Source organism: Lithobates pipiens, unplaced genomic scaffold (assembly GCF_037356315.1).
Source record: "Lithobates pipiens isolate NorthernLeopardFrog02 unplaced genomic scaffold, aLitPip1_a1.2 Scaffold_25, whole genome shotgun sequence".
NCBI lineage: Eukaryota > Metazoa > Chordata > Amphibia > Anura > Ranidae > Lithobates > Lithobates pipiens.
In genome coordinates this window covers 174,670,721-174,696,452 of record NW_027507787.1, presented here as the reverse complement: position 1 = coordinate 174,696,452, position 25,732 = coordinate 174,670,721, and the positions used below count along the sequence as shown (strand labels likewise).

Sequence of the window (25,732 nt, the reverse complement as noted above, 5' to 3'; positions counted from 1 at the left end):
CAGAGGCTACAGACAGGCAGACTGGGACTTGTAGTAGTCACCCCAGACCTGGAGCCCCCCCCCCCCCCCCCCATATGCATTGTGTGTGTGTGTGGATAATGCTGGATGTCCCTGTGAGCTCCCAGCCTAGTCCTCACATTCCTTTAATCAATACCATCACCTACCCCAGTGCCCAATCCCAGCCCTTTCCCCAGCTACTTAACTATGCAGAACTAGCACGTCACCCCCTGAAGGTGGAACGTATATTAAGCCAATATGTATATAAATCTAGCCAAGAAGCAGCCTGAGCTCTGCAGTGATAAACTAGGAAGCCCATTGAAGACATCAACCATTGTGCTGGAGCAGCCTTGGTGACATCCATGCATGGTGAGTACTCCTTTTCTCATCATCAGCCTCAGATAATAATAATTTAAAAAAATATATATATATATTTTTTTTTTTGGAAACACCTGGTATGAAACTTTAGGAAGTTCCAAAGGGGAATGCAAAGTCATTTATTATTTTAAATACATTTTCCCCTTCTGGATTATTACCTATACTCCTTCAGTCTTTTTTTTTTTTCTCTGGGAGTAATAAGGAAACAGCAGGGTGTTTATTAAAGTGGAAATTGCACTATATAGCCTGCAGCTACCCCCCTTTATCTTTCAGGAATAAATCTTATCAGTCAAAACTTCCTTATAAGAGTTTTTTTTTCTTTTTGTAGAAGACTAAATATATCTCTTCCCATAGCATGCCAAATATATAATAAAAACATGAAAGCTGCAATTTTAGCCCTTATAATCATCATAGCTGCGCTCTAAGCCCTGACTATTTATTTCTTCCTAGACTAAAAATAACTCATTTTGGGAGGGGGCCACCTAAATAGATCACCAACTGAACTTTTTTTGTTTTTTTTTGTTTTATTTTTAAACATTTATTGAAAAGAAGTGCAGGTAGAGTTGTCCATGGTTATAAGACATGTTTGTGTTCTTTTTGCATGCTTTAGATTTCTACATAGACTAATCAAAGTGTTAAGCATCCCGAAGTGTAGATCCGCCTCCCACTGTCAATTAAAGCACCAAGTGACTGGCTCTTTCCACAACTAATCACTGTACAGTTGGAGGTGACACTAATCCCACCACAAGATCCTCAAGCTGAAGCCTTGCAACTCAGAGGAGGGCAGAAAATGTTTCTGAATACAGACCTCAATTACATATCATTCTTGGAAGCTGCGATCACATCAGTCTTATCCTTGGCGCTTCTCCTGGCAGTGTCCCACCAGCTCTGGTCCTTCAGATGGCACAGCACCAGGGACAGGGCTAACAAGCTGCCTCTTCCCAAAGGCTCCATGGGCTGGCCATTTTTTGGGGAAACTCTACACTGGCTTGTGCAGGTGAGAACCAATGTGCCTTCTTGCTTTAATCTTTATTTTGTGTTGTTTTATCTGAAGTAAGGAACCAACTTCAAGCTAGTAAGGAACCACAAGTCTCAATGGCTTGCTTGTTATGCTTATCCTTGTGATGCCACCAGAGTTCTGGCGATGTAGCACAAGTCCCTCTAGCTTGTTTGCTATTACTGATCATTGTGGTGCCACCAGAGTTCTGGAGATGTAGCACAAGTATCCTTAGCTTGCTTGTTATGCTGACCCTTGTGGTGCCATCAGAAGTCTGGAGATGTACCACAAGTCTTCTTAGTTTGCCTGTTATGGTGATCCTTGTGGTGCCACCAGAGATCTGAAGATGTAGCACTAGTATCCTTGGCTTGTTTTAATATGCTAAATCATTGCGGTGCCACTACAGTTCTGGAGATGTAGCGCAAGTCGCCTTACCTTATTTATTATGCTGATCTTTTCGGTGTCACCTGAATTCTGGAGATGTACCACAAGTTCCCTCAGCTTCTTTCGATGCTGATCGTTGTGGTGCTGGTTCTGGAGATGTACAAGTTTTATTAGCTTGGTTATTACACTGAACCTTTTGGTGCCACCAGATTTCTGGAGATGTTCCACAAGTCTCCTTGCCTTGTGTCTAATGCTGATAATTGTGGTGCCACCAGAATTCTTGAGATGTTCCACTAGTCTCCTTACCTTGTGTCTAATGCTGATCATTGTGGTGCCACCAGAATTCTGGAGATGTTCCACAAGTCTCCTTGCCTTGTGTCTAATGCTGATAATTGTGGTGCCACCAGAATTCTGGAGATGTTCCACAAGTCTCCTTGCCTTGTGTCTAATGCTGATAATTGTGGTGCCACCAGAATTCTTGAGATGTTCCACAAGTCTCCTTGCCTTGTGTCTAATGCTGATCATTGTGGTGCCACCAGAAATCTGGAGATGTTCCACAAGTCTCCTTGCCTTGTGTCTAATGCTGATCATTGTGGTGCCACCAGAATTCTGGAGATGTTCCACAAGTCTCCTTACCTTGTGTCTAATGCTGATCATTGTGGTGCCACCAGAATTCTGGAGATTTTCCACAAGTCTCCTTACCTTGTGTCTAATGCTGATCATTGTGGTGCCACCAGAATTCTGGAGATGTTCCACAAGTCTCCTTGCCTTGTGTCTAATGCTGATCATTGTGGTGCCACCAGAATTCTGGAGACGTAGCACAAGTCCCCTTAGCTTGTTTTTATACTGATCATTGCGGTATGAACATGGTACTTGAGACGTACCAGTATCATTAGCTTGCTTGTTATACTTGTCCTTTTGGTGCCACCACAGAAATCTGAAGATGTACCACAAGCCCCCCTAGCTTGTTTGATACGCTGATCTTTGTGGTGCCATCATAGTTCTGGAGATTAAGGCTGGCCATGCATTATACAATTTTCTTATTTCATTTATATTAGATTTACCTTCAACGAAGGTAAGGGCCTGCCTGATTGCATACAAATTGAAAGTGTTTAGGTTTGAACCAATATGTTTTTTGGTAAATCTAAAGGAAAAAATGTATAATGTATGACCAGCCTGACCACAAGTTATCTTAACTTGCTTTTTACGCTGATCAAAAATTAAATATAAAAAATAAGCAATCTGGAGACTTTTTATTGGTACGAAACTACAACTCCCAACATTACCTGAAGGCATGCTTGGATCTGTAGTTCCACAAACACTATTCAGTTGTAACGTGGTTATTTTTCCAGTTATATGATGCAGCATCTGTCATTTCCAAGACAGATAAGGTGACTTAAAAGGTGGGAGATTGTTGGGAATTCTTCTTACTTGCGTGTCATTGTCTCCACCATCGCAGGGATCAGACTTCCACAGCTCCAGGAGGGAGAAGTATGGCAACATTTTTAAAACTCATCTGCTGGGAAAACCACTGATCCGTGTGACCGGCGCTGAGAATATCCGCAAGATCCTGCTAGGGGAACACCACCTGGTGAGCGCCCAGTGGCCCCAGAGCACCCAGATCATCCTTGGCTCCAACACACTGGTCAACTCCATTGGGGATCTCCATAGACACAAGAGAAAAGTGAGTACCCTGGGGCTCTGTGCGGAGCCTTCTGCTCCATTGTAGCATGTTACACCACCCCATCCAACCCTACACACCCTTCTATTCTCTACAGGGGTATTACCGGGATATGGACAACTCTGAATCTAATGCAACTACATGGAAAATACAGTTCTAATTATGTCTAAATATTTGATATATATTGTTATATTTTATTATATTATATAGAAAATAAATATGAATAGTATGATATCATAATAATACATTGCCATGAAATAATCTTAATAATTAAAATATGTATTTATCTATTTTGCTCCATCTATCTATCTATCTATTTTGCTCCATCTATCGATCTATTTATCTATCTATCTATCTATCTATCTATTTTTCTCCCTCTATCTATCTATCTATCTATCTATCTATCTATCTATCTATCTATCTATCTATCTATCTATCTATCTATCTATTTTGCTCCATCTATCTATCTATCTCCAGAAGTTCAGAACCTTTGGATGCAACACATAAGATAAGTCTTGAACAAACTTCAGTAGACAGAACAGAAGTTTAATTCCACAATCCAACATATTTCTGGGCTTAGTATTTAAGAAACGTTTTGGTGTTTTGGTGGAGCTCTTCCCAGTTGAGGGCATGCAGGAGATGTTTAGCCTCGGAATAAGGTCAAGAAATATGCCACCTAATGATGAGATGCCAGACAGGTTGGCAGAGGGTACTCTGTATCTGCAGGCAGGATCGCTCAGTTAATGGTCCCTCACTTTCCTTCTTAGGTTATGGCCAAGGTGTTCAGCCACCAGGCGCTGGAGAGCTACATCCCCCGGATCCAGGAGGCGGTGAGCCTGGAGCTCCAGGGCTGGTGCAGAGAGGTCGGCCCCATCTCCATGTTCCCCTCTGCTAAAGCGCTCACTTTCCGGATCGCTGCCCGCATCTTGCTGGGGCTCACCTTGGGGGAGAAGCAGTATAAAGGCCTGGCCAGGGTGTTCGAGCAGCTGGTGGAGAACCTCTTCTCTCTGCCTCTGGACATCCCATTCAGTGGGCTCCGCAAGGTACGTGTATATCTCCAGTCTATTACTTGTGCTGATCTCCACAATGATACAATGCCTCCTGTGCAGACATTGTGGCTCGTTTATAAAGGTACAATAGGAATCATGATAAATAGTGAGATGCAATCCATAGTATCCAATTGGATTTCATCTGTTATCAGTGCAATAGTTTGATACTCTTAAGTAAGTAGATCTTTTCTAAACTCTCCCTCTTCCAGTATTACTGAGGCTGGCCATACATTATACAATTTCCTTGTACAATTTCTGTATAATGTCCTTTAGATTTACCTTCAACTATGTAGCAATGCAAGGGCATGCCTGATTGGATACAAATTGAAAGTGTTATTTGGGTTTGACCTCATATTATATGTTTTTTGGTAAACCTAAATAAAAATTGTACAATAAATTGTAGACATCTGCAATGTTTGCATTTGTATAGCAACCCATAGCAATCAGATTTCACCTATCAATGGAACAGGCAAAAATAATAAATACAATGACTGCTGATTGGTTGCTATATGAAACATCATTTTTTATATTGCTTCCTTAATCATTGATCAATGAAAATGTTCTATCCAGCATTTCTTGTCTTCTCTTTTCATTTATCCATATGTTAAACTTTTGTAGATATTCAGTTGCATGGAACTCTTAAAGGAAAATTAACAGGACACTTGTGGTGCAAAGTACAGTAACATGACTCAACCAATCAGCAGGAGCAATAAAATATAACAATGGGTTAATTCATTTTACAAATTGCTCTTTATGATTAAGCCACACAATTCTTTCTGATGCTGCTGTGCTATATTATATTATATTATATTATATTTTTTGTTGTATTATAATCATGTTATATTATAATGTATCTGTGTTTCTCAGCCTTTTTTTCATTCAAGTCATGCTTTCTAATTTTGCACAATCTCAAAGCATACCAGAAAGTGCGTCTGAGCGTGCGCACACTTTTTTGTGCATTTCAGCTTGTTGTCTTCTTCAATGGGCTGTGCTTTGCACATGAAACAAGGTGTTGGCACAATTTTTAAAATTGCACTGCACCAAAAGACATGGTACTGTGGTGCCACGCATTTTAGCGGGCGTGAACGTTAAATGTGCATTTGCTAAATGCGTGGGGGTGCCGGTAAGAATAATGGCAGCCATGTGCTGGTATAAAAGGCAGTCGTTTTTATGCAAAAAAAATGCGCAATTTCACTTGCATTCATGCACCACACCTGGTGTGAACAAGCCCCAAAATGTAGTTTTTGAGGCAGAGATCTGTGGTCAGTAGGTTGTGATGCAGAGTTGCCTTATGCTCGGTTCACACAGGGGTGACTTGTCCAGGCGACTTCGCCGCCTGACAAGTCGCACTCCATTCTGTACTATGGAAACGTTCTAATAGGAGCGACTCAAGTCGCTCCGACTTAGGAAAAAGGTTCCTGTACTACTTTTGGGGCGACTTCAGGCGTCTTGCATTGACTTCTATACAGAAGTCGTTTTGCAAGTCGCCGCTGAAGTCGTTTGCAGGTCGCGTCTGTGAGTCGCACTGCAAGTCGTGCCGCCCCTGTGTGAACCGAGCCTTATACCTGGCAGTATGTACTGGCAGTATGTTGTGGTAGAATGGTCAGTCAGCAGTTTGTAGTGCCAGTAGTGGCGGTCCTTCCATATGGGTGCCGCCCCCCTAATCCATGCGCCCGGCTTCTGATCTACAAGCAGGGCGCCGGAAGCAGGGATTTCTGTGGGTTTTTTTTTTTTAGCACATGATTAGAGCCTGAGGCTCTAATTGGCTTAAAAAAAGGTTAGGCTCAGGGTGCAGAGCACTGCGCCCTGAGTAAACCTAGTTGTGTGACGATAGCGAATTAATATTCACTATTGTCCTCCTACTTCTCCTCCCAGTCAATCAGGAAGCAGGTGATGAGACCCGATTGGCCGGGAGTCTTAAAACTTAGGACCCACTCCCTGTTCAGCCGGGAAAAGCAATGGCTGTTACAGGCGGGAGGAGCGAGGAACATCCTCCTAAGGTAAGGCCACTGATCTCTGCCGTCCATCTTCCATGGGGGGATTAGGCACTGATCGCCCCTGCCCATCCATCTCCTGTGGGGGGGGGTGGGCACTGATTGTAGTGCCCCCCCCCCCCTCCTGCAGGACACAGATGGACAGAGGTGAGCCAATTAGAGCCTCAGGCTCTAATCATGTGCTTAAAAATAAAAACCCCCACAGAAATCCCTGCGTCCAGCACCCTGCATGTAGATTAAGGTCCAGGCGCATGGATTAGGGGGGTGGCGCTCCCCACAAAATATTGAGCACCAGCCACCACTGAGTGCCAGTCGATGAGCAGAAGCATGACATTCCTAATGGAGAAGAGACTTGCAGGGCTGCTATTACTGCTCCTCCATCTTCAGCTGCTGGATCTACCATAGCAGAGGCCTGTGCAAGGAGGGAATGAGGTGGCCACACCCCAGGTCATGGCTGCACCCTTCGGAGAAGTTGAGGTAGGAAAATTTTATATGAACTCTGTGGAGAGGAGAGTGCCACAGACAGCCCCCGACCCCCATTGACCTGGCCGGGCTCCTGACATGCTCCTTACCAACTGACGATGTCATTGGTTGATAGGAGGCATGTGAGCGGCCTGCAGAGCACAGAGTCCCAGAGAAGGTTGCATGCACTGCAGCTACAAGAAAAAAAGAGGCTTATGCTGGCAGTGGTTTCATTTAACTGCCTGCCTTAGTTTGGGGCAATTTTTTTTATCCTTTGCCGTGGCACCCCTGAGGTCTCTTGGTGGCACTGCAGGGTGCCGCAGCACCCCTGTTGAGAAACGCTGTAATATATTAAAATGTATTATATAATATATTATATTATATTAGAATATATTTAAATTTATTATGTTTACTATATTATAATTTATTAAATATAATGTTATAATATTTTCCTATCTTAACCAGATTTTAGTCTATGATCAACTGAGAGGGTTTTAGATGATAATACACAGTGCTATTCCTATATGTGAAATAAACGTGTGTACTGGTACATATACATGGGTCTGTATACATACAAGCATGTGCACAAATACACGTCTGTATTTGTGTAAATGTATAGAGTGTATGTATATCGTCTCCACATCTTTGTATATGACTTGTAAACAGCCCATCCTTCATCCTAGGTGACCCTCCACACACTCTCTATACAAAGTTATCATAAATGTCATTTGCCCACAAGCTGCTGCTGATGCCCAATGAATGGGCTCTATGTACTAGCCGGCACTTTGCATTGTAAAAAAATAATTTATGGACATTAAACATGGTTGGAGCAAGCAGCCTGCATGGGTCTATAAATCACAGGCTGAATGGGGCAGGCGGAGTGCCCCTAGTAAGTCAAGTATCCGGAATAGGCTCTACTAGCTGTGCTCCAGCCGCTCGTTTAGTAAACAGGCGTGCTCTGTAATTGTTCAGTAGGATCAGCACTGGGAGAGAAAACACACGGAGGAGCTCAGAATAGGGACCACATTGTCTTGCAGAGAATAGTCCAGCTGAGTGATAGACAAAGAGCTGCTCCAGGCAGACTCCTAATGACTCCCTCCCTGGTATTTGTGACCCTGCTTGGCACTCTGGCTGTTGAAGACCTGTCAGCCAATTGTCAAGGAGAGAACGAGCAAAGCTGTGGACCCACCAGAGATCCTACAGCCTATTACCTTCTACTGTACCTGATGTCCAGGCTCTGTAATATGTCACATCACTTGCAAATGTCAAGCTACTTATGACCAGCGCAATTAAAGTTAGTTTGTGATTGGCCGCCAGGGATCATCACACACCATTGGGGTTTGCATTATGTCATCAGATTTAAGAGTTTCACAGTTAATCCAGAGGAAGGCAAAACACTAACCACAGCTTATCAATAACCATTTAGCCTCGGGTCACACTATGAACTGCATTCGAATCGCACGCGATTCAGTGTGGTATGATTAGAGCTCATTCGTACAGCAATTTTGGAACTGCCGTGCATGGTACTTTTGTTTACTTTTAATTATTTCATGGTACTTTTGTACCATGCGATCTGGTTCCCAGCAAACAAACTGCATTTCCAAGCATCGTTTGGGGTGTCATTAAGATTGCACTGACACTTGCAGTGGATCGTAAGGGCAGTGTGATTTGAATGCGATGCAGGAAATGCGCACAGATCACGGTGTTTCCCCCAATGCACTAGTGAGAACCTAGGCTTAGGCAAAATTTATTTCTCACCAAATGTATAAAAATATAGGCCAGTTCTTACAGGCAGATTCAATTATGTATCCATTAAAAATTATTTAAAACCCAATTAAACTTTCAGCTTAAAGAGGAGCCCCTGGCACCCCTCCCAAAAAATTTTTTAAGTTAGCAGCTACAAATACTGTAGCTGCTAACTTTTAATATAAGGACACTTACCTGTGAAGGGACGCAGCGATGCCCTTACCCCAGCCGATTCTTCAGTTGACTTTGGGTTCAGGCACCCACATCAGAAGTAAGGGAAACCGGCAGTGAAGCCTTCCCAGCTGGTTTCCTACTGCACATACGCCAATCGCCCGGTGCTTTGTGAATGGTACCGCATTCCTCCGGGATCTGTGATGTGTCCCAGAAGGCTGCTGGGTAGTCTTCCGCAGGCTACTGGGGAAAGAGGGGAGCCAAACCTCCGGCTCAGATCGTTGCGCCGCATCTGACCAGAAGTGGGAGCGGGTACCTGTAAAAAACAAGTACCGACTTCCCCCCCCCAAAAAAAGTGCCAAATGTGGCAGTGGAGGCGGGAGGATGCAAACAAGCGGAACATCCTCTTTTGGGTGAAGTTCCGCTTTAAATCAGATAAATACATTCCAGGTGCCACAAAACAAAAAAGGAAAAGAAACAGCACCTCTAAGTGCGGTATTGGTAAACCATTTAATGTTAAGTCAAAAGTGAAACTACTCACAAAGGGAGCCTAAACACAAGCATGATAGTAATCCTGCAGCAAAATCGGGGGGTGGTCTTCTTCTAAACGTCCGTGTCTCTGAAGTGCAGCTGACGGCTCATGCAGGTGGATTGCAGCATTCGCAGCCTATGAGAACAGCAAAGAACACGGGCAATCAGAGATGACATCACTTCCGGGTACAGGGTGAGAGGAGGTGGCTTCGCGTTTGGAGCATGCTTAGTCCTTCCTCAGGCCATACATTTTTGTCTGCCACAAAACAAAAGGTGTTCAATGACTTACTGTTGAATTTCTTGCTAAAGCAGGTACAGCCTAAGCCCTTGTATACACGGTCAGAGCAAGGGTCCCACTCTAAGGGTCACACTGTGCATGGCGGCACAGGGCACAGGCTTTTCTCTTCACATTGTAGCTGTTTTAGAAAAAATACAAATTGTAAGACACTGCCCATATCTGATTTTGATGCCCTTTAAATGTATTTTACAGATTTAAAGTGAAAGTTCATTTTGCTTTTAATGTATTTTAAATACAACCAGCATAGCTTTCTAAATATGTACATAAAAAATGTTTCCTGCAATCCTCTTCACAGCAGAAGTCAGATTGAGAGGGGTAGGGTCAGCACTCTTAAGCCGGCCATAAACGGTTCAAATCTCGGCCAGTCCCTGCTGAACTGGCCGAGATTCGAACAAGGTATGGGCCGGCTGATTGTACCCAAGTTGATCAAGTTGGGTACAAGCAGCCTGCCCAGTGTGTTCTCTCAGCCGGGTTGGCTCCACAGGAGGGATTCCTTACAATTAGTGTTAATTGGTGTTAATGGGGGAATTGCCTGATTTTCTTTCCTGCAACCAAAATCGCTCCATCTATGGCCAGCTTGGGTTATTTAGTGCTCTATTGTTTTGCACTATTCCACCAGCCTAGTATAGTAGACATGCTTACAAGGGGGGAGAGCGCAGGGATGAACTCTTTCATTTGCTGCTGTTCTTTCATTATCCAATCAGCAGGCTGGGTTGGGTCCTAGACCAAGCTTTATTGCTTAAAGTGATACTAAAGTCTTGTTTTCTTTGTTTAAAAATAACAAACAGGTTATACCTCCTCTGTGCAATGGATTTGCACAGAGCAGCTCCGATCCTCTTCTTCTCTGGTCCCTCTTCTGTGCTCCTGGCCCCTCCCTCCTGTTGAGTGCCCACAGAGCAAGCAGCTTGCTCTGGGGGCACCCAAACCGAGCTGCTGCTCTGTGTATCCATTCAGACACAGAGCCGTGGCTTGGCTCCACCTCCTCTCTCTCCCTCTCTCTCTCATTGCCTCACTGACTTTGATTGACACACTGCTGTGTCTGAGCCAATCAGGAGGGAGAGTCCCGGACAGCTGAGGTTCTCCTGCAACATCACTGGACCGAGATGGGCTCAGGTAAGTATTAGGGGGGCTGAAATGGGCTGCTGCACACTGAAGGTTGTTTATCTTAATGCACAGAATGCATTAAAGGTGTTGTAAACCCTCCTGTTTGCATTAAGGTGAAAAAACTTCTAGTGACCAGCCCCCCCGTTTTACTCACCTTAGCCCTGGAATTTCTCACGGCGGAGACATGCTCTTCCTCTGCCCGGGGTTCTCGGCTCTTCATTGGATAGATAGCAGTGCAGCCATTGGCTCCCGCTGCTGATAATCAAATCTGACGCAGGTGTCGGGGCAGAGTCCTACATTTTGGCATCTATGGACACCAAAATGCTGGACTCGGAGTGCACCCGCAAGGTATTCCCCCCCCCCCCCCTGGGAGAGCGCTTCTCCTAGGGGGTTATATGATAAGGGGAGGAGCCACGAGAGCCGCCGAGGGACCCCATAAGTCGAGGATCGAGGCCACTCTGTGCAAAACGAACTGTACAGTGGAGGTAGTAGTATGACATGTTTGTTATTTAAATAAAATGTAGCTTTACAGTCACTTTAAGATAAAAAAAAGTCTGCCTTTAGGATAATTTTAACTACAGCAGAGAATTGCAAAAATGAGGCCAGGGACCTGGATGTGTGGGGTTGCCGAGATCACAAGACTGGCTGAACAGAATTCCAGTTCGTATATGTATTTAGCTTTTTTTCATGGGATCAGCTTTACCTATCATAGCTGTTCACCATCATGTAGTAATGATATTGTAACTTATCAGCATATTTGAAAGATTTCTACCTCAACAACTGGCTCATTTGTGCATTGAAAAACGACATCAATGTTTTTTGCTGTTTACTAATTGGTCATTCTTCACAGGGTATTAATGCACGTAAAACATTACATCAGTACATGGAAGAAGCCATCAAGGATAAAATCACAAGAAGAGACCCTGAGCTGTGTGAAGATGCTCTGGATTACCTTATAGACAGTGCTAAGGAGAATGGCAAGGAGCTGAATATGCAGGAGTTAAAGGTACCAGACAATAGTGTGCATGCCAGCAGTGAATGTGCCCATAGGTCTACATACACTATCATATTTAGTCATTTCCCTTTGGGATTAATAAAGTACTCCGAACTGAATTTTCCACTCACATTTAGTGAGAAAAATGATTAACATATATTGATCAATCATAGAGCAGTAAGCTAACGTCAGTTTTTTGCATTCCTTCCCAATTACAGGCAGGTATGTCTTTTTAAGGCCAATGAGCACAAATATTGGATTATGAGATAAAAAGGGAATTAACCGAGCTCCGGGTTGGAGCTAAAGATGCTAAACACGTACTGAACAAGCCTAGGTTTGGGGGTACCAATTTGCTCTGGAGAAGACTTTGTGTATGTAGGCACCTTGCAGTGCTGCTTTTCACGTATTACCTTCATGTTTATCTTTATAGCACATTTGCTGAGTTAGGCAGGCCATGCATTATGGCATTTTCTTTTCCTTAACCATGGGTTGAAGAAAAGAAACCAGCTTGATTCCCTCCTACAGCGCTATTGTGTACTTCCGGCGGGGAGTCTTCCCCACCAGCAGAATACAATGATCACTGCTGGCGGCTATAGCCAACGACGGTGATTAAGTGAAAAAAAAAAACTGACGGGCTGGTTGTTCCAAAGTCAATCGATGGATCAACTCCAGTACAACTAGCCTGCCCATAGGCTGATCAAAATTCGTCCGGTCCCTGCTGAAGCAGCCAAATTTTTATCTGTCTATGGTGGGCTTTAATGTAACTAGGGTCTTTTTCTGAATGCAGTGGGCCTGTATGCAAGATGATTCCCTAGAGCCATCTCTCACAACTTTATGCATACTTGTCTTGGCTTTGCTGTTTTTTTTTTTTTTTATATAATTTTTATTAACACCCAATACGGGCAAGAACAAGTCATTACATCCACATTGTGTAGATAATGAAAACATCAAACATATAGATCATGGGTCTAGGAAATAGACAGTCTGGAAAATGTACATCCAATACAAACAAAGCAAGATTGTTAATAAAAAATAAATTATTACTATTAGATATCAACAGTCATTGTGTCGTCAATGAAGATAGAGATAGTTCTTATAGCTTCCTTCTGGGTTCAGCCGAACATGAATTTGGACCAAACCCAAACCGAACCCAAGCCGAACCCAAGCTTATCTCTAGTGGACACTGGTGGATTGTGCATCCACTGGCAATGGTCTAAATGTGAGGGAAGATATGTATGTATTATGTGCATACTTGATCAACATATTGTTGGCACTGCACCCTTCCTCTTCAGTGGGCAGTTGTAGTGGTGGCATATGCAGATCTCCTTTAAGCTGCAGTTTCAAATGACTGGCGTGGCTGCTGCCCAAAGGATGGTGTTGCTTTGAGGATCCTTTCCAGAATCAAATCTAAATAAGGTGCAGTGAGTTCACCATGGGCTTCCTCGCTCTTGAGGCTCATGTACACTGCACACATACCAAGGGGTGAAATATTTCATTGAAAGTAATATTTGCATTTTTACATGCTTGCTGTGGTATTGTGTATTCCCATTAGGATGGCCTTAGGCTGCAGGGAACGATGGGTGGGGGACATTCACCCATCCACTGTAGCACTGCAACCTGAAGCTGTATTTTATGCAACTTGGCCAATGAACATTTCTTTTGATTCAAAATAGGGAAGGATCGAGTTCATCAAATGGAGATTTCCATAACCATTGGAAAATCACCATGTATGATAAGAAATGCTTCTGACGTTGAAGGTGCTCATTTACCTCTGAATGGTGTCACTGTCACATTGGACCATCATAGTAGAGAAGGGAACAAGGCCTTATAGTATTATGCAGATAGATGGCTCTCAGTATTTCATTACAATCGCTCATGTTTCCCATCTCTGATGCATTGTATTGTTTTTAGTCTAGCTGGCTACACATCACTTCGAATCTTCTCAGGTTTGTTAGATCAGTAAATTTTAACAATAACTCTATAGTATGCAGTCCTAATCAAACAATCCTTGATTTTTTTATCCAGTCTGGTAGACCCTTGCCCTAAATATTTATAGGTCAATTTTGCTAATCAATCTTCCCAATACAAACTGCTGATGTCCGAAGTCTACACATCTTATACCATGGGTGCTAAACCTGTGGCCATGCTTGTAACTGTTAGCCTTGCAGTGCCTCATGGGACTTGTAGTTCCACAACATCTGGAGGGCCACAGGTTGAGTGCCCATGTCTTATGTCCAAAGTGCTGCAGTTTGGGCCCCAGGGGTCTATACTGTGTCATCTGAATGCTGGGGTATGGTTTTTACATGTATTATAATCATCTAAAAAAAAATCAATCAATTTAAAACCTTTTAATTTTTAAGAAGGTGTATTTATTTATTATTTATTAAAATATTTTAAGCAGAGCTTAATGCTAGGGCACATTTTCATGTGGTAGTTTTGATTTGTGTCACATTGTTCTGGCTTTGAAAAACACTTGTTTCAAAAACATGCTTTAAAGTAGAACTATAGAAAAAAAATGTTTTTTTTTTTTCATTTTGGATAGAGCAAGGGAGGGTTAAGTAAGATTGTTTCCCACTATCTGTGTTCCATATCAGATATTTCCCTTCCCTTCCTGTCCTATAGCCAAACAAGAAGTGAGAGGAAATTACTGCAAATTAAGAGAATTTCTTGGGGACCCCAGGTCATCAAAACTAGTGTGCCCATTGGAAGATTTCCCCTCTATTACCTTTTTGGGGACAACTCAAAATTTGGATTTTTCTTTTACTTTCAGTCTAAATGATAATGGTAAAAAGGACAAATAGAGAGGGTGAAGCTCTCTAACGGGGGTGTTCTGCCAAGAACTGTGCCCCCATCGGACAGTGTCCGTCTCGTACTGCGCAGTACGTATGGGGGACAAGAAGACGCCGAAACTCTCCGAAGATGAACGGCACCTACGCACTTAAAATACCTTCTGCCCTGAGTCCAGGTTCAAGCCCCACCATGCAAGTGGACATACGGTATGCACTTAGTAACAGGGCTGGCCACGCTTCGGGCACGGCCTTGCTGTGCTCGGCAATTTTTTATTCTAATGCTCTGTACACACGGTCTGACTTTCCGATGGAAAATGTGCGCTCGGATCGTGTTGTCCACTTGGATGGCGGGGCTTGAACCTGGACTCAGTGCGCAGGCGCCCTTCATCTTCAGAGACTTTCGGCGTCTCCTTGTCCTCCGTACTGCACAAGCTCAGTACAGGGCGGGCACTATCCTACGGGGGACAGTATTCAACAAGACAGGCGCACAGATAGCAATAAAAACTGACAAGAGTTCTAATCCTTCTGCACCCCATCCAAAACAAAGGCCTTTAGTTATATTTTAAAGACACTTTTTATGTTATACCTTTTCAATTTTTTATGCTATATTTTTAACAATAACTTAACTGCAGTCAGTTACTTTTTTTTTTTACTTTTTTTTATGTACCCTGCAGGCTGAACAAAAAAATAAACAAACAGATTCCTCCATCTATGCCATACAGTATGGATGAAAAAAATCTGCCGTGGTGGTTATTGTATTTATACAGCCAGCACAGGCAGCTGTCAGAATACCCAAACAGCAGCTGCATCTGATTGAATGGAGTCGCTGTTCAGTTGATGATTTTACTTCTGGCTCCTTTGGCCTGTCCAGAGACTGAATGAAATTTGCATTGCCAGTTTTAGAGACTATGGGGGTTATTTACGAAAGGCAAATCCACTTTGCGCTACAAGTACACTTGGAAGTGCAGTCGCTGTAAATCTAAGGGGTAGATCTGAAATGAGAGGAAGCTCTGCTGATTTTATCATCCAATCATGTGCAAGCTAAAATGCTGTTTTTTTTATCTTCCTTACATGTGCCCCTTGGATTTACAGCGACTGCACATCCAAGTGCACTTATAGTGCAAAGTGAATTTGCCTTTTGTAAATTACCCCCTTATGTCCTTTGATCATTGATAACAACCAACATGAATATGAGTTAGGAACCTTGAATTGTAAGCTCCTTGAGGGTAGGGACTGATGTGAATGTACAATATATACATATGTAAAGCACTGAGTAAATTCACAGTGCTATATAAGTACTGTATTATTATGTAATAATAATAAACATTTTGCAAAGATTTTTATTCACTACATGCTTAACAACTTACTGACCAGCCGCCATCATTATACTGCAGCAGGTCGGTCCCTTTAAGCAGAATGCCCGCTGCACAGCGAGGGTACAGAATGTTTGTGACCGGAGGTCACGAGCGATCGCAGAAACGAGAGGCAGAACAGGGACGTGTGTGTGTGTGTGTGTGTGTGTGTGTGTGTAGTCAGTCCCATCCCCCACAGTTAGAACACACACATAGGGAACACAGTTAACCCCTTGATCGCCCCCTAGTGTTAACCCTTTCCCTGCCAGTGACATTTATACAGTAATCAGTGCATTTTTATAGCATTGATCGCTGTATAATTGTCAATCGACTCAAAAATGTGTCAGAAGTGTCCAATGTGTCCACCATAATGTTGCAGTCTCGATAAAAATCGCAGATCGCCACCATTACCAGTAAAAGAAAAAAATAATAATATTATTATTAATTAATATTTTGTAGATGCTATAACTTTTGCGCAAACCAATCCAATATATGCTTTTTGCGATTTTTTTTCTTTTTTTTACCAAAAATATGTAGAAGAATACATATCGGCCTAAACTGAGGAAAGAATTTGCTTTTTAAAAAAAACAATTGGAGCTATTTATTACAGCAAAAAGTACAAAGTATTGTGGGTTTTTTTTCAAAATTGTCGCTTTTTTTTGTTTATAGCGCAAAAAAAATTTTTTTGCTTGGGTACAGCGTCGCAAGACTGCGCAATTCTCAGTTAAAGTGAGGCAGTGCAGTATCGCAAAAAATGGCCTGGTCACTGAGCAGCCAATTCTTCCGGGGCTGAAGTGGTTAAGTAACAGTACAAAAATATGGAATTATTGTTCCTGTTTGGTCATACCTCCTTTTAGCTGAGCGTGTGTGATCCATGAAGGAATAGAAAACAATTCCCATAACTTTATGCTGCACCTTGTATAGTAAGCGGTTAGTATGACGATCAGGCAGGGGTTGGCACAGAGTTTGATGGTGGTAAGCAATGGACTGAATTATAATTGCTCTTCCACCAAAAGGCAAGGGGGTAAAAGTATACGTAGGGCATCGGCCACTCATTTGGAAGTAGCGGGATCCTAAAATCAGACAAGAGTTCAGTTGGCTGTTTAGCAGTAGAATTTAGTTTGAAGTGTTTTATTTTTAAAAGGTTTGCTTGATATTCTAAGGCCCTTTCACACATGTGGATGGTATGTCCATATTTCATCCATCCGTTTGCGGATGAAATACGGGCATACATTCATCCCTATGGGATAGCGGGTGTCTGCGGATGAACATCCGCAGACACCCGATTTCGTCCGCCTCCGCAACAGTCCGATTCTGCAGACGGAGGAAAATCCTATTTTTCTATCCGTCTGCAGAGCGGATTGGATGAACACGGACACACGGTCCGTGCTCGTCCGATCCCCATAGAGGAGAGCGGAGAGCTGACAGGGCGGTCCCCGCACAGTGTGCGGAGACCGCCCTGTCCGCAGCCGGCTCAGCGGGGACAACGGAGCGATCCCTGCTGAGCGAGCGGATCATCGCGGGGCGGATCATTATTGATCCGCCCCGTGTGAAAGAGGCCTAATGGTTAGGGGATTGAAATTGACAACCATTTTAGATGATTGTGATGAGGAAATTCAAAGGAGCAGGATGGAAATTTTTTCTTGAACAAACAAAATTGAATTTGGGAAAAATCACACATATTGTGGTGCACATTTTCTAGATGCAAATGAAACCTGTTTAAAATGTCTGGATTTCCATTCAAGTAGCAGGTAGGGATAACATTTTAAGGGCTTTTGAATGAAATTAGCTGACTCAGTGATGACAAGATCAAAAAATGCAGATTTTTTTAAATTTCTTTATGAACGTTCAAACAAAATTCTACTGGTGTGTGGCCAGCTTTCTTCTTTAAAGCAGAAGTAAACCCATCAATTTAACAGTTTCAAAAAACAGTTACATTCCCTGCATGCCAGGAATGCTATCTGTCACATTGGTTGTGCTCTCAACTGAACTGTAAAACCATCCAATGGCTGGGGCCATAACTGATCACATGTACTGCACCATGGCAGTTGAAGATTAACCACTTTTAGACTGGACCATTTTGCTGGCTTAAGACCAGATCACTTTTTGCGATTCGGCACTGCGTCGCTTTAACTGACGATTGCGCAGTCGTGCGACTGGCTTCCAAACAAAATTGGCGTCCTTTTTTCCCCACAAATAGAGCTTTCTCTTGGGGGTATTTGATCACCTCTGCGGTTTTTATTTTTTGCGCTATAAACAAAAATAGAGCGAAAATTTGGAAAAAAAAAACATAATTTTTTACTTTTTGTTATAATAAAAAGCCCCCAAAAATATATAAAAATACATTATTTTCCCTCAGTTTAGGACTATGCGTATTCTTCTACATATTTTTGGTAAAAAAAATTGCAATAAGCGACTATTGATTGGTTTGCGCAAAAGTTATAGCGTTTACAAAATAGGGGATAGTTTTATGGCATTTTTATTAATAATTTTTTTTTACTAGTAATGGCAGCGATCAGCGATTTTTATTGTGACTGCGACATTGTGGCGGACACATCGGACATTTTTGACACATTTTTGGGGCCATTGTCATTTATACAGCAATCAGTGCTATACAAATGCATTGATTCATGTGTAAATTACACTGGCAGTGAGGGGGTTAACCAGGGGGTGGCAGTGTAGGGGTTAAGTGTTCCTAGGGGCGTGTTATTAACTGTGGGGGGCTGGGCTTTGTGTTAGTGAACACTGATCTCTGCTCCAATCACATGGAGCAGAGATCAGCGTCACTTGTTGCTAGGCAGAACGGGGAGATGCTGTTTACAACCGCATCTCCCCGTTCAGCCGTCCCGTGAGATGATCGTGAGTATCCCCGCGGCGATCGAGTCCGCGGGACCCGCGACAGGACTTACGGGGGTCCCAACTGGCACGCGAGCGTGCCACCGGCGGCCCGCACGCGATGGCAGGGCGGCATTTAAAAATGGAAGTACCTGTACGCCAAAGTGCCTGCCCGTGCCATTCTGCCGACGTACATCAGCGTGCGCCGGTCAGGAACTAGTTAAACAGAGGCCAAAATGGCAGCTTCCTTGGCTGAAAAACGATAGGAGGGTTTACTTCCACTTTAAGTAAATGAATGAGGTCTTTAGAAATACATTACATGCTCATTCAGTGGGCATCGACAGCTCTCCTAATGCAATTTATTATTTAAATATCACCTCAGATCAGCCGTTCTCAAGAATTCAAGTACACCGCTCTTTTATTCACATGTGCCCTCAAGTACAATAAAATTAAAATATTAAATTAACCACAAAAGCAATAAAAAATGGCTTAATTATTAAAGCACTGAAAAAGTTGGCTTATAATTATATAATTTTTTTTTTTAGATATATTTCAGAAAGGTCTTAAAAACTTACAATTAAAGGCATTAGGAATGGAATTGTATAGGACTTTTTTATTTATCAATTTTGAAATGCTTAGAATGGAGCCTAGATGTGACGTCACTACGCATGTCTGGAGAGCTGGCGGCCATTCTTGATATGCTCTTGACTCTCTGCCTTACTGATACATACTGATTTCAGGAATAAACTGTGAAAAGGTACTTCACTATTGGCTTTTCCTTTTTTCCTCCCTGGTGTGGTTGGTGGTGTTTGCCATTTGCATGAGATACATCCGGTGGTTACACGAGGAGTACTTTTGGAGAGAGAAGGGGCTAGGCTACTGCTGACAATAGGGGATTGAATGTGGTGACCATCCATTTGGGATTTGTCCCTAATGGCTTTGTACACACGATCCGAATATAGTACGACAGATCGTACGACTTTTTACGCTTAATAGTCACAAGTAGAAATTGAATAGGTTACTAAAGTCACGAAAATTCTCATATGACAGAAAAAAAAAAATGGAAGTGATGTCATGTGTTGTAATGTATTTGTATTGTATTTTCGGACAAAAACTATACTAACTAAACGATCTGGTATCGTACGAGGAAAAGTTTAGTGCTTGTCCGATCAAATAATATCAGATGAACTGTCATAATCGGTTCTTGAAAAAGTAGAGCACACACAATCTGAAAATAGTACGATTCTTCCTCGGACACAAGTTTTTGTACGATATTCAGATCGTGTGTACGAGCCATAAGCCCTTGTACACACGGTCGGACATTCTGACAACAAAATCCGTTGGATTTTGTCCAATGGGTTTTGTCCACTTGTGTTGCATACACAGAGTCGGACAAAGTTGTCAGAAAATCCGATCGTTCGGAACGTGATGACGTGATTTAGTTAGGACGGGACTATGTTCAGGCTAGTAGCCAATAACTTTGGTCTTGGAATTTGATCTGAGCATGCGTGGCACTTTGTCCGATCGGAATTCTCTACAAACGATCGGACTTTGTCCGATCGGATCATATTGTCGGAAAATTATATAGCCCAGCTCTCAAACTTTGTCCGTCGGATATTCCAACGGAAACAGCCCGATGGAGCCCACACACAGTCGGATTATCCGACAACATGGTCCGATCGGACATATTCCGTCAGAATATCCGACCGTGTGTACAAGGGCTAAGATTGCTGTCAGACCTCCTTTTCTTTTCGGGTCTGAGTTTCTGGTAAGCTGCTGCATGATCAAAAGGTGGCTGGTTCAATTTTGTGGTGTGAAAATAGCCACAGTTACATGTTGCCAAGCAGGATCCATGTAAGTATGCAACACAGAACATACCTGCAGTTCAGCTTTAGGGGTACTAAGCTGGCACACTTAGTTCACCAGGCTTAGTCACACATAATAAAATAAAATGGTTTGCCGTGATTTTAATTCCTAGCCCAGCTCTGTTGGTTATTATATTTGCCTGCACTCACTCTCCCTTGCTCAAGCTGGAGAGGAAGTGAATAGCTTTAATGACTGGATTTATGTGAACATATGTGTAATAACATGTTTATCAATCATGTCTCTTGTCACACAGGAATCTGCTATTGAACTTATGTTCGCTGCCTTCTTCACGACTGCCAGTGCCAGTACCTCCCTCATCCTGCTCTTACTCAAAAATCCATCTGCCATACAGAAACTGAGACAGGAATTGGCATCCCATGGGTTAAACAAACAGTGCCAGTGTCTTCACTCTCCAGCAAGCCCTAATAACAATACCATGGATGAGAACTGTGCAACTGCAGGGTGTCATGCCTTTACCATGCCAGGCCCAGATGGCCAAGTGAAAGAACAGTGGGAAAAAACCAAGCTGGCGATGGTGGAGAGGAATGAAAGTGAGCATACATGTTCTGTGACCAGGAGATGCCAAGACGGTGTACATCGTCAGTATTTGTGCAATAGTGCACCATATGAGCAGGACACATCTCTATACCTTTCAAGTGCTGCCAGATTACCAGGAGGGTGTCAGGGATGGAAAAGTGATTGCACATGTCAGCTAAACCTGAATCTGGAGAAAATAAAGGGACTCGAATACCTGGACTGTGTGGTAAAAGAGGTGCTGCGTTTGCTTCCTCCGGTGTCTGGAGGCTACAGAACTGCTCTGCAGACATTTGAATTGGATGTAAGTAATGTTCTGCTCCTTGGTGGGTGGTTGGGTGGTCTCAGTGGAGGGCTATATTCATGTATAGCCTGGTACCATAGGTTTAGGTATGATCAGTGTGACTTAAAAATGTTACATGAGCAGTGTAAGTTTGGGCTGGTGCTCTGACAAATATTTCATTATAGAAATTGAATGTTCAGTCAAGCATGTTTTATCTGAGATACTCTATGGGGCATGTGTTGTATGAGCTGGATATGAGATAAGGCTCCACAGATCTACCATACCATTTGTCACAATATATTGTAATGTAAATTTAGAACTGAGCATCTATAGAGTTTGTCTTCTCTGAGCTACATTTAGGCTGCAGCTCTATGGGGCATGACTTGTATAAGTTTAATAGAGCTGGAGCTCTATAGAACAAGTCTTACATGAGCTATATATAAGTTGGAGCTCTATGGAGCAAGTGTTATATGAGATAAATTTGAGCCGGAGGTCTACGGAGCATTTCTTGTATGAGCTAGAGCTCTATAGAGTAGCGGTCACCAACCAGTGGTCCATGGGTACATTTTGGTGCCCCCCAGGGGTTCTGACGCAAATCATTATTGTGGTGGACGTGTGCCCCCCAATGTTGTTTACAGTGTTTTTCTCAATGTGCGCTGTCAATACTGTCAGAGCACCTGTATAGCCAATGCCTCTTCTGTAGTTCTGGGCCCTGTGAACTCAGAGGGAGGCACCGGGAGTAGTGCAGAAAGCAGGAGGTGAATCAGGGAGGGACTCTCAAAGGCAGCGCTGATCACAGACTGTGGGAGGGAGTACAGAGCTCAAGCACATGTCTGGAAAAGGAGGTAAGATCCAATGATAAGTCTGTGTAAGGCAGCAGAGCATTGTGTGTATAAGGTAGCAGTGTGATCCAGGGGGAGGGGGGCAGAAAGTCGGAGCGTTGTGTGTATAAAGCATGTAAAATTCTTTAGAGGTCTGCAGCATTTAAAATTGTGAGTTTAGTGGTCCGTGAGGTCTGAAAGGTTGCCGACCACTGCCATAGAGCATTTCTTGTTTGACCTGAATATAAGGTGGAGTCCTTTGGAGTATGTGTTGTATGGACTGAATAAGAGATGGGACTCTAGAGAGCAAGTCTTATACAAGTTAAATATGAGCTGGACCTCTATGGATCATGTCTTGTATGACCTAAATATGAGCTAAAACTCTATTGAAAATGTGATGTATGGCTGAATATGAAATGGAGCTCTATGTATATCTTGTATGAGCTGGAGCTCTATGAGTTATAAATTACATAAGCTTGAAGTTCTGTGGACATGTCCTTTATGATCTGAATATGAGATAGAGCTTTATGGAGCGTATCTTGAATGAGCTAAATATGAGTTGGAGCTCTACTGAGCTTTCCTTGTATGAGCTGAATATGAGTTGATAGCTCTGTGGAGCATGTGGTGTATTAGCTGAAGCTCTATAAAACATATCTTATGAGCTAGAGATCTGTGGACATGTCGCTTATGATCTTAATATGAAATGGAGCGTCATGGAGCTTATCTTGGATGAGCTTGAATATGAGTTGGAGCTCTACTGAGCTTTCCTTGTATGAGCTGAATATGAGCAGATGCTGTGTGGAGCAGATGTATGAGCTGCAGCTCTATGAATCATATGTTATATGAGCTGGAGATCTGAGGACATGTTGTTTATGATCCAAATATAACAGCCTTTCTCAACCTTTTCAACACAGAGGAACCCTTGAAATAGTTCTCCGGTCTCGGGGAACCCCTTATAAAAATTAGAAATCTACAACTCATGATAAATTAGTGTGATGGTCATTGGGAAGAATGGTCCTTACACTTGTGGTCATTGGGAAGAATTACTTCCTTACAGATAGCTAAAAAGATCAACGGTGTGAGTAGGAACTTATCTGAGAGGCTGAAATTGCCCAATGCTGAAGGAACCCCTACAACCTCTGGAGGAACCCTGGTTGAGAATCACTAAAATATAAGATAGACCTTTATGGAGAATTTCTTGTGTGTGCAGACTATGAGTTGGAGCTCTGTGGAGCATATGTTGAATGAGCTGGAGGTCTATGAATTGTATGTTATATGAGTTGGAGATCCGTGGATTTTTAGTTAGAGTCAAATATAAGATGGACCTTATTGGACGTAGCTTTTATGAGCTGACTATGAGTTGGAACTCAGGTGAGCATGTCTTGTTTGAGCTGAATAAGAGCCTATGATACATATAAGGCATGTCTTGTATGTAGTATACTTATATACTTGTTGATAGTCAGTCAGTGATGGACATCGATGAAGACTCTTATGTAGGTTTTTAATCTGCATAAAGCAGGTGTTATATGAATAGGAGCTCTCTGACCTAAATATTGATCTGGGGCAATTCTCTATGGACCATATAATTCATGAGCTGAATGTGACCCAAACTTCTTTGAAGTAAGTCTAGCATGTCTAAATATGAATATGAAATGGAAACTCTGGATCATACCTTAGTTATCTAAATATAGCTCGTCACTTGGGGTATAAATTTGTCTACATACAATTTAAAGTGTTCTCAGAGAGTGAGGTTACATTCACACTTGGCCATCAATGTCTTCAGTATTTTTTTGTGCATTTGCACATGCATTTTTATGTGTGCTCAGGCATGAGCCTGTTTAGTTTTAGCCAATGGTAAGCTAGTTACTAGGAGGAGGAGATGCTCCAATTCAAGTCTATTGGGGCTAAAAACATGCAACCATGCCCCAAAGAAGCTCCTGTGCTGTAGATTTGACTGACAACACACACACTCAGATGTGAATGGGGCACAATGGAGTAACATGGAAACCTGGTCTCGAGTGTTGAAGCACTTCTTGAAACTTGCTTCAAAAAAATGGGGTCTGTGATGAAAAGTTGTGTAATAGTAGCATTTGCGTGTATGAGAGCAAGACTTCTAATAGTAAGCGCTAGCAAGCAATGATCTCAATGTACCAGTTACTGATCCTATCTAATTAGCATCATACAGTATACTTATCTCATCCTCTTAATGTATAATAGCCTCCATTCAATAACTTTCAGCAGAATATGCAACAGCTAACCACCTATTTGCATTGTAAAAGTGGGTTTCTTGCCTTTTGCTTCTAAGGATTAAACACAGTTCAGCAAAGACAGAGATAGGTTAAGACTCAGGCTGTAATAATCCATCAGGAGGTCTTCTTCCTTACATTTCAAGGAATTCCTTGCGGTGTACAAGGCTGTTCCTTGGTCGCCCCCTTTTGGCAGAAAGAAGAATATATTTCAAATTAAAGAACCTTACAGGAATCAGGCACTTTTATCTAGCCAACCATCAATGATCTGAAGCAGTGTATTGCTGTTTAGAAAAAACCTCAGTATTACTGATTGGAGCAAGACAGTTTCCCAAAATGAAATACTTATTTTATAAAAAAATATATATATTTTTTGTTTTATTTTACATATCATTCTGTATTTATTGTGTATTATTATATTACTTTAACCATACATTATTTTATATTTGTTTTATGCTACATAAATTTTTATTATTGTGTTATATTTTTGCTTTTATTTTTATTGTTTTTATATCAAATTTTTGTTATAATGTAATGATTTTGTTTTTACACACTTTTAAGTAATCTATATTTTCGCCTTACTTTTCTCCCACATAGGGCTACCAGATCCCTAAAGGCTGGAGTGTCATGTATAGTATTCGAGACACCCATGAAACTGCTGCAATTTATCAAAATGCTGAATCCTTCGACCCTGATCGTTTCAGTGCAGAAAAGGAGGAAAGCAAAGCCAGCAGATTTAACTACATTCCCTTTGGTGGTGGAGTACGAAGTTGCATTGGCAAAGAATTGGCACAAATCATACTGAAGATTCTTGCCATTGAGCTAGTAGGCACTGCCCAGTGGGAGCTGGCCACCCCAAACTTCCCCAAAATGCAGACTGTTCCTATAGTGCACCCCGTAGACGGACTTCAGCTCTTCTTCCAATTTTTACGTTCCAGTGACAATAAGACAGCATCAGAAAGTTTATGATCACTTCACCTAACCAACGTCCAGGAATGCTTCTAACACTTAAATTATTTTATTGGAGATTGCCAACAGGGTGTCTGTACTATCTGTAATGTAGCTAAAGAGAGATTATATTATTTATAATGTAATATTTATATGTCAGCTAGCTATTAAAAAGAGATATGGGTAATGATGAGCTATATAAAGAAAAAAAAACTTTGTGTATTTTCTTTTCCATTATAAGGAAATAGCCCGTAATAAACCATTCAACTTTT

General features: G+C 42.3%; 1 protein-coding gene across 1 annotated transcript; it reads left to right on the top strand.

Moving 5' to 3' along the window:
- Window positions 1–185: 185 nt before the first annotated feature.
- On the top strand, window positions 186–25,732 carry CYP26C1 (cytochrome P450 family 26 subfamily C member 1). Its single transcript, XM_077455206.1, has 7 exons — window positions 186–366; window positions 986–1,372; window positions 3,216–3,440; window positions 4,205–4,480; window positions 11,643–11,798; window positions 20,882–21,466; window positions 25,110–25,732. Exons 2-7 carry the CDS (start codon window positions 1,166–1,168, stop codon window positions 25,479–25,481), a joined length of 1,821 nt encoding a protein of 606 aa, XP_077311332.1. The 5' UTR covers window positions 186–366; window positions 986–1,165; the 3' UTR covers window positions 25,482–25,732.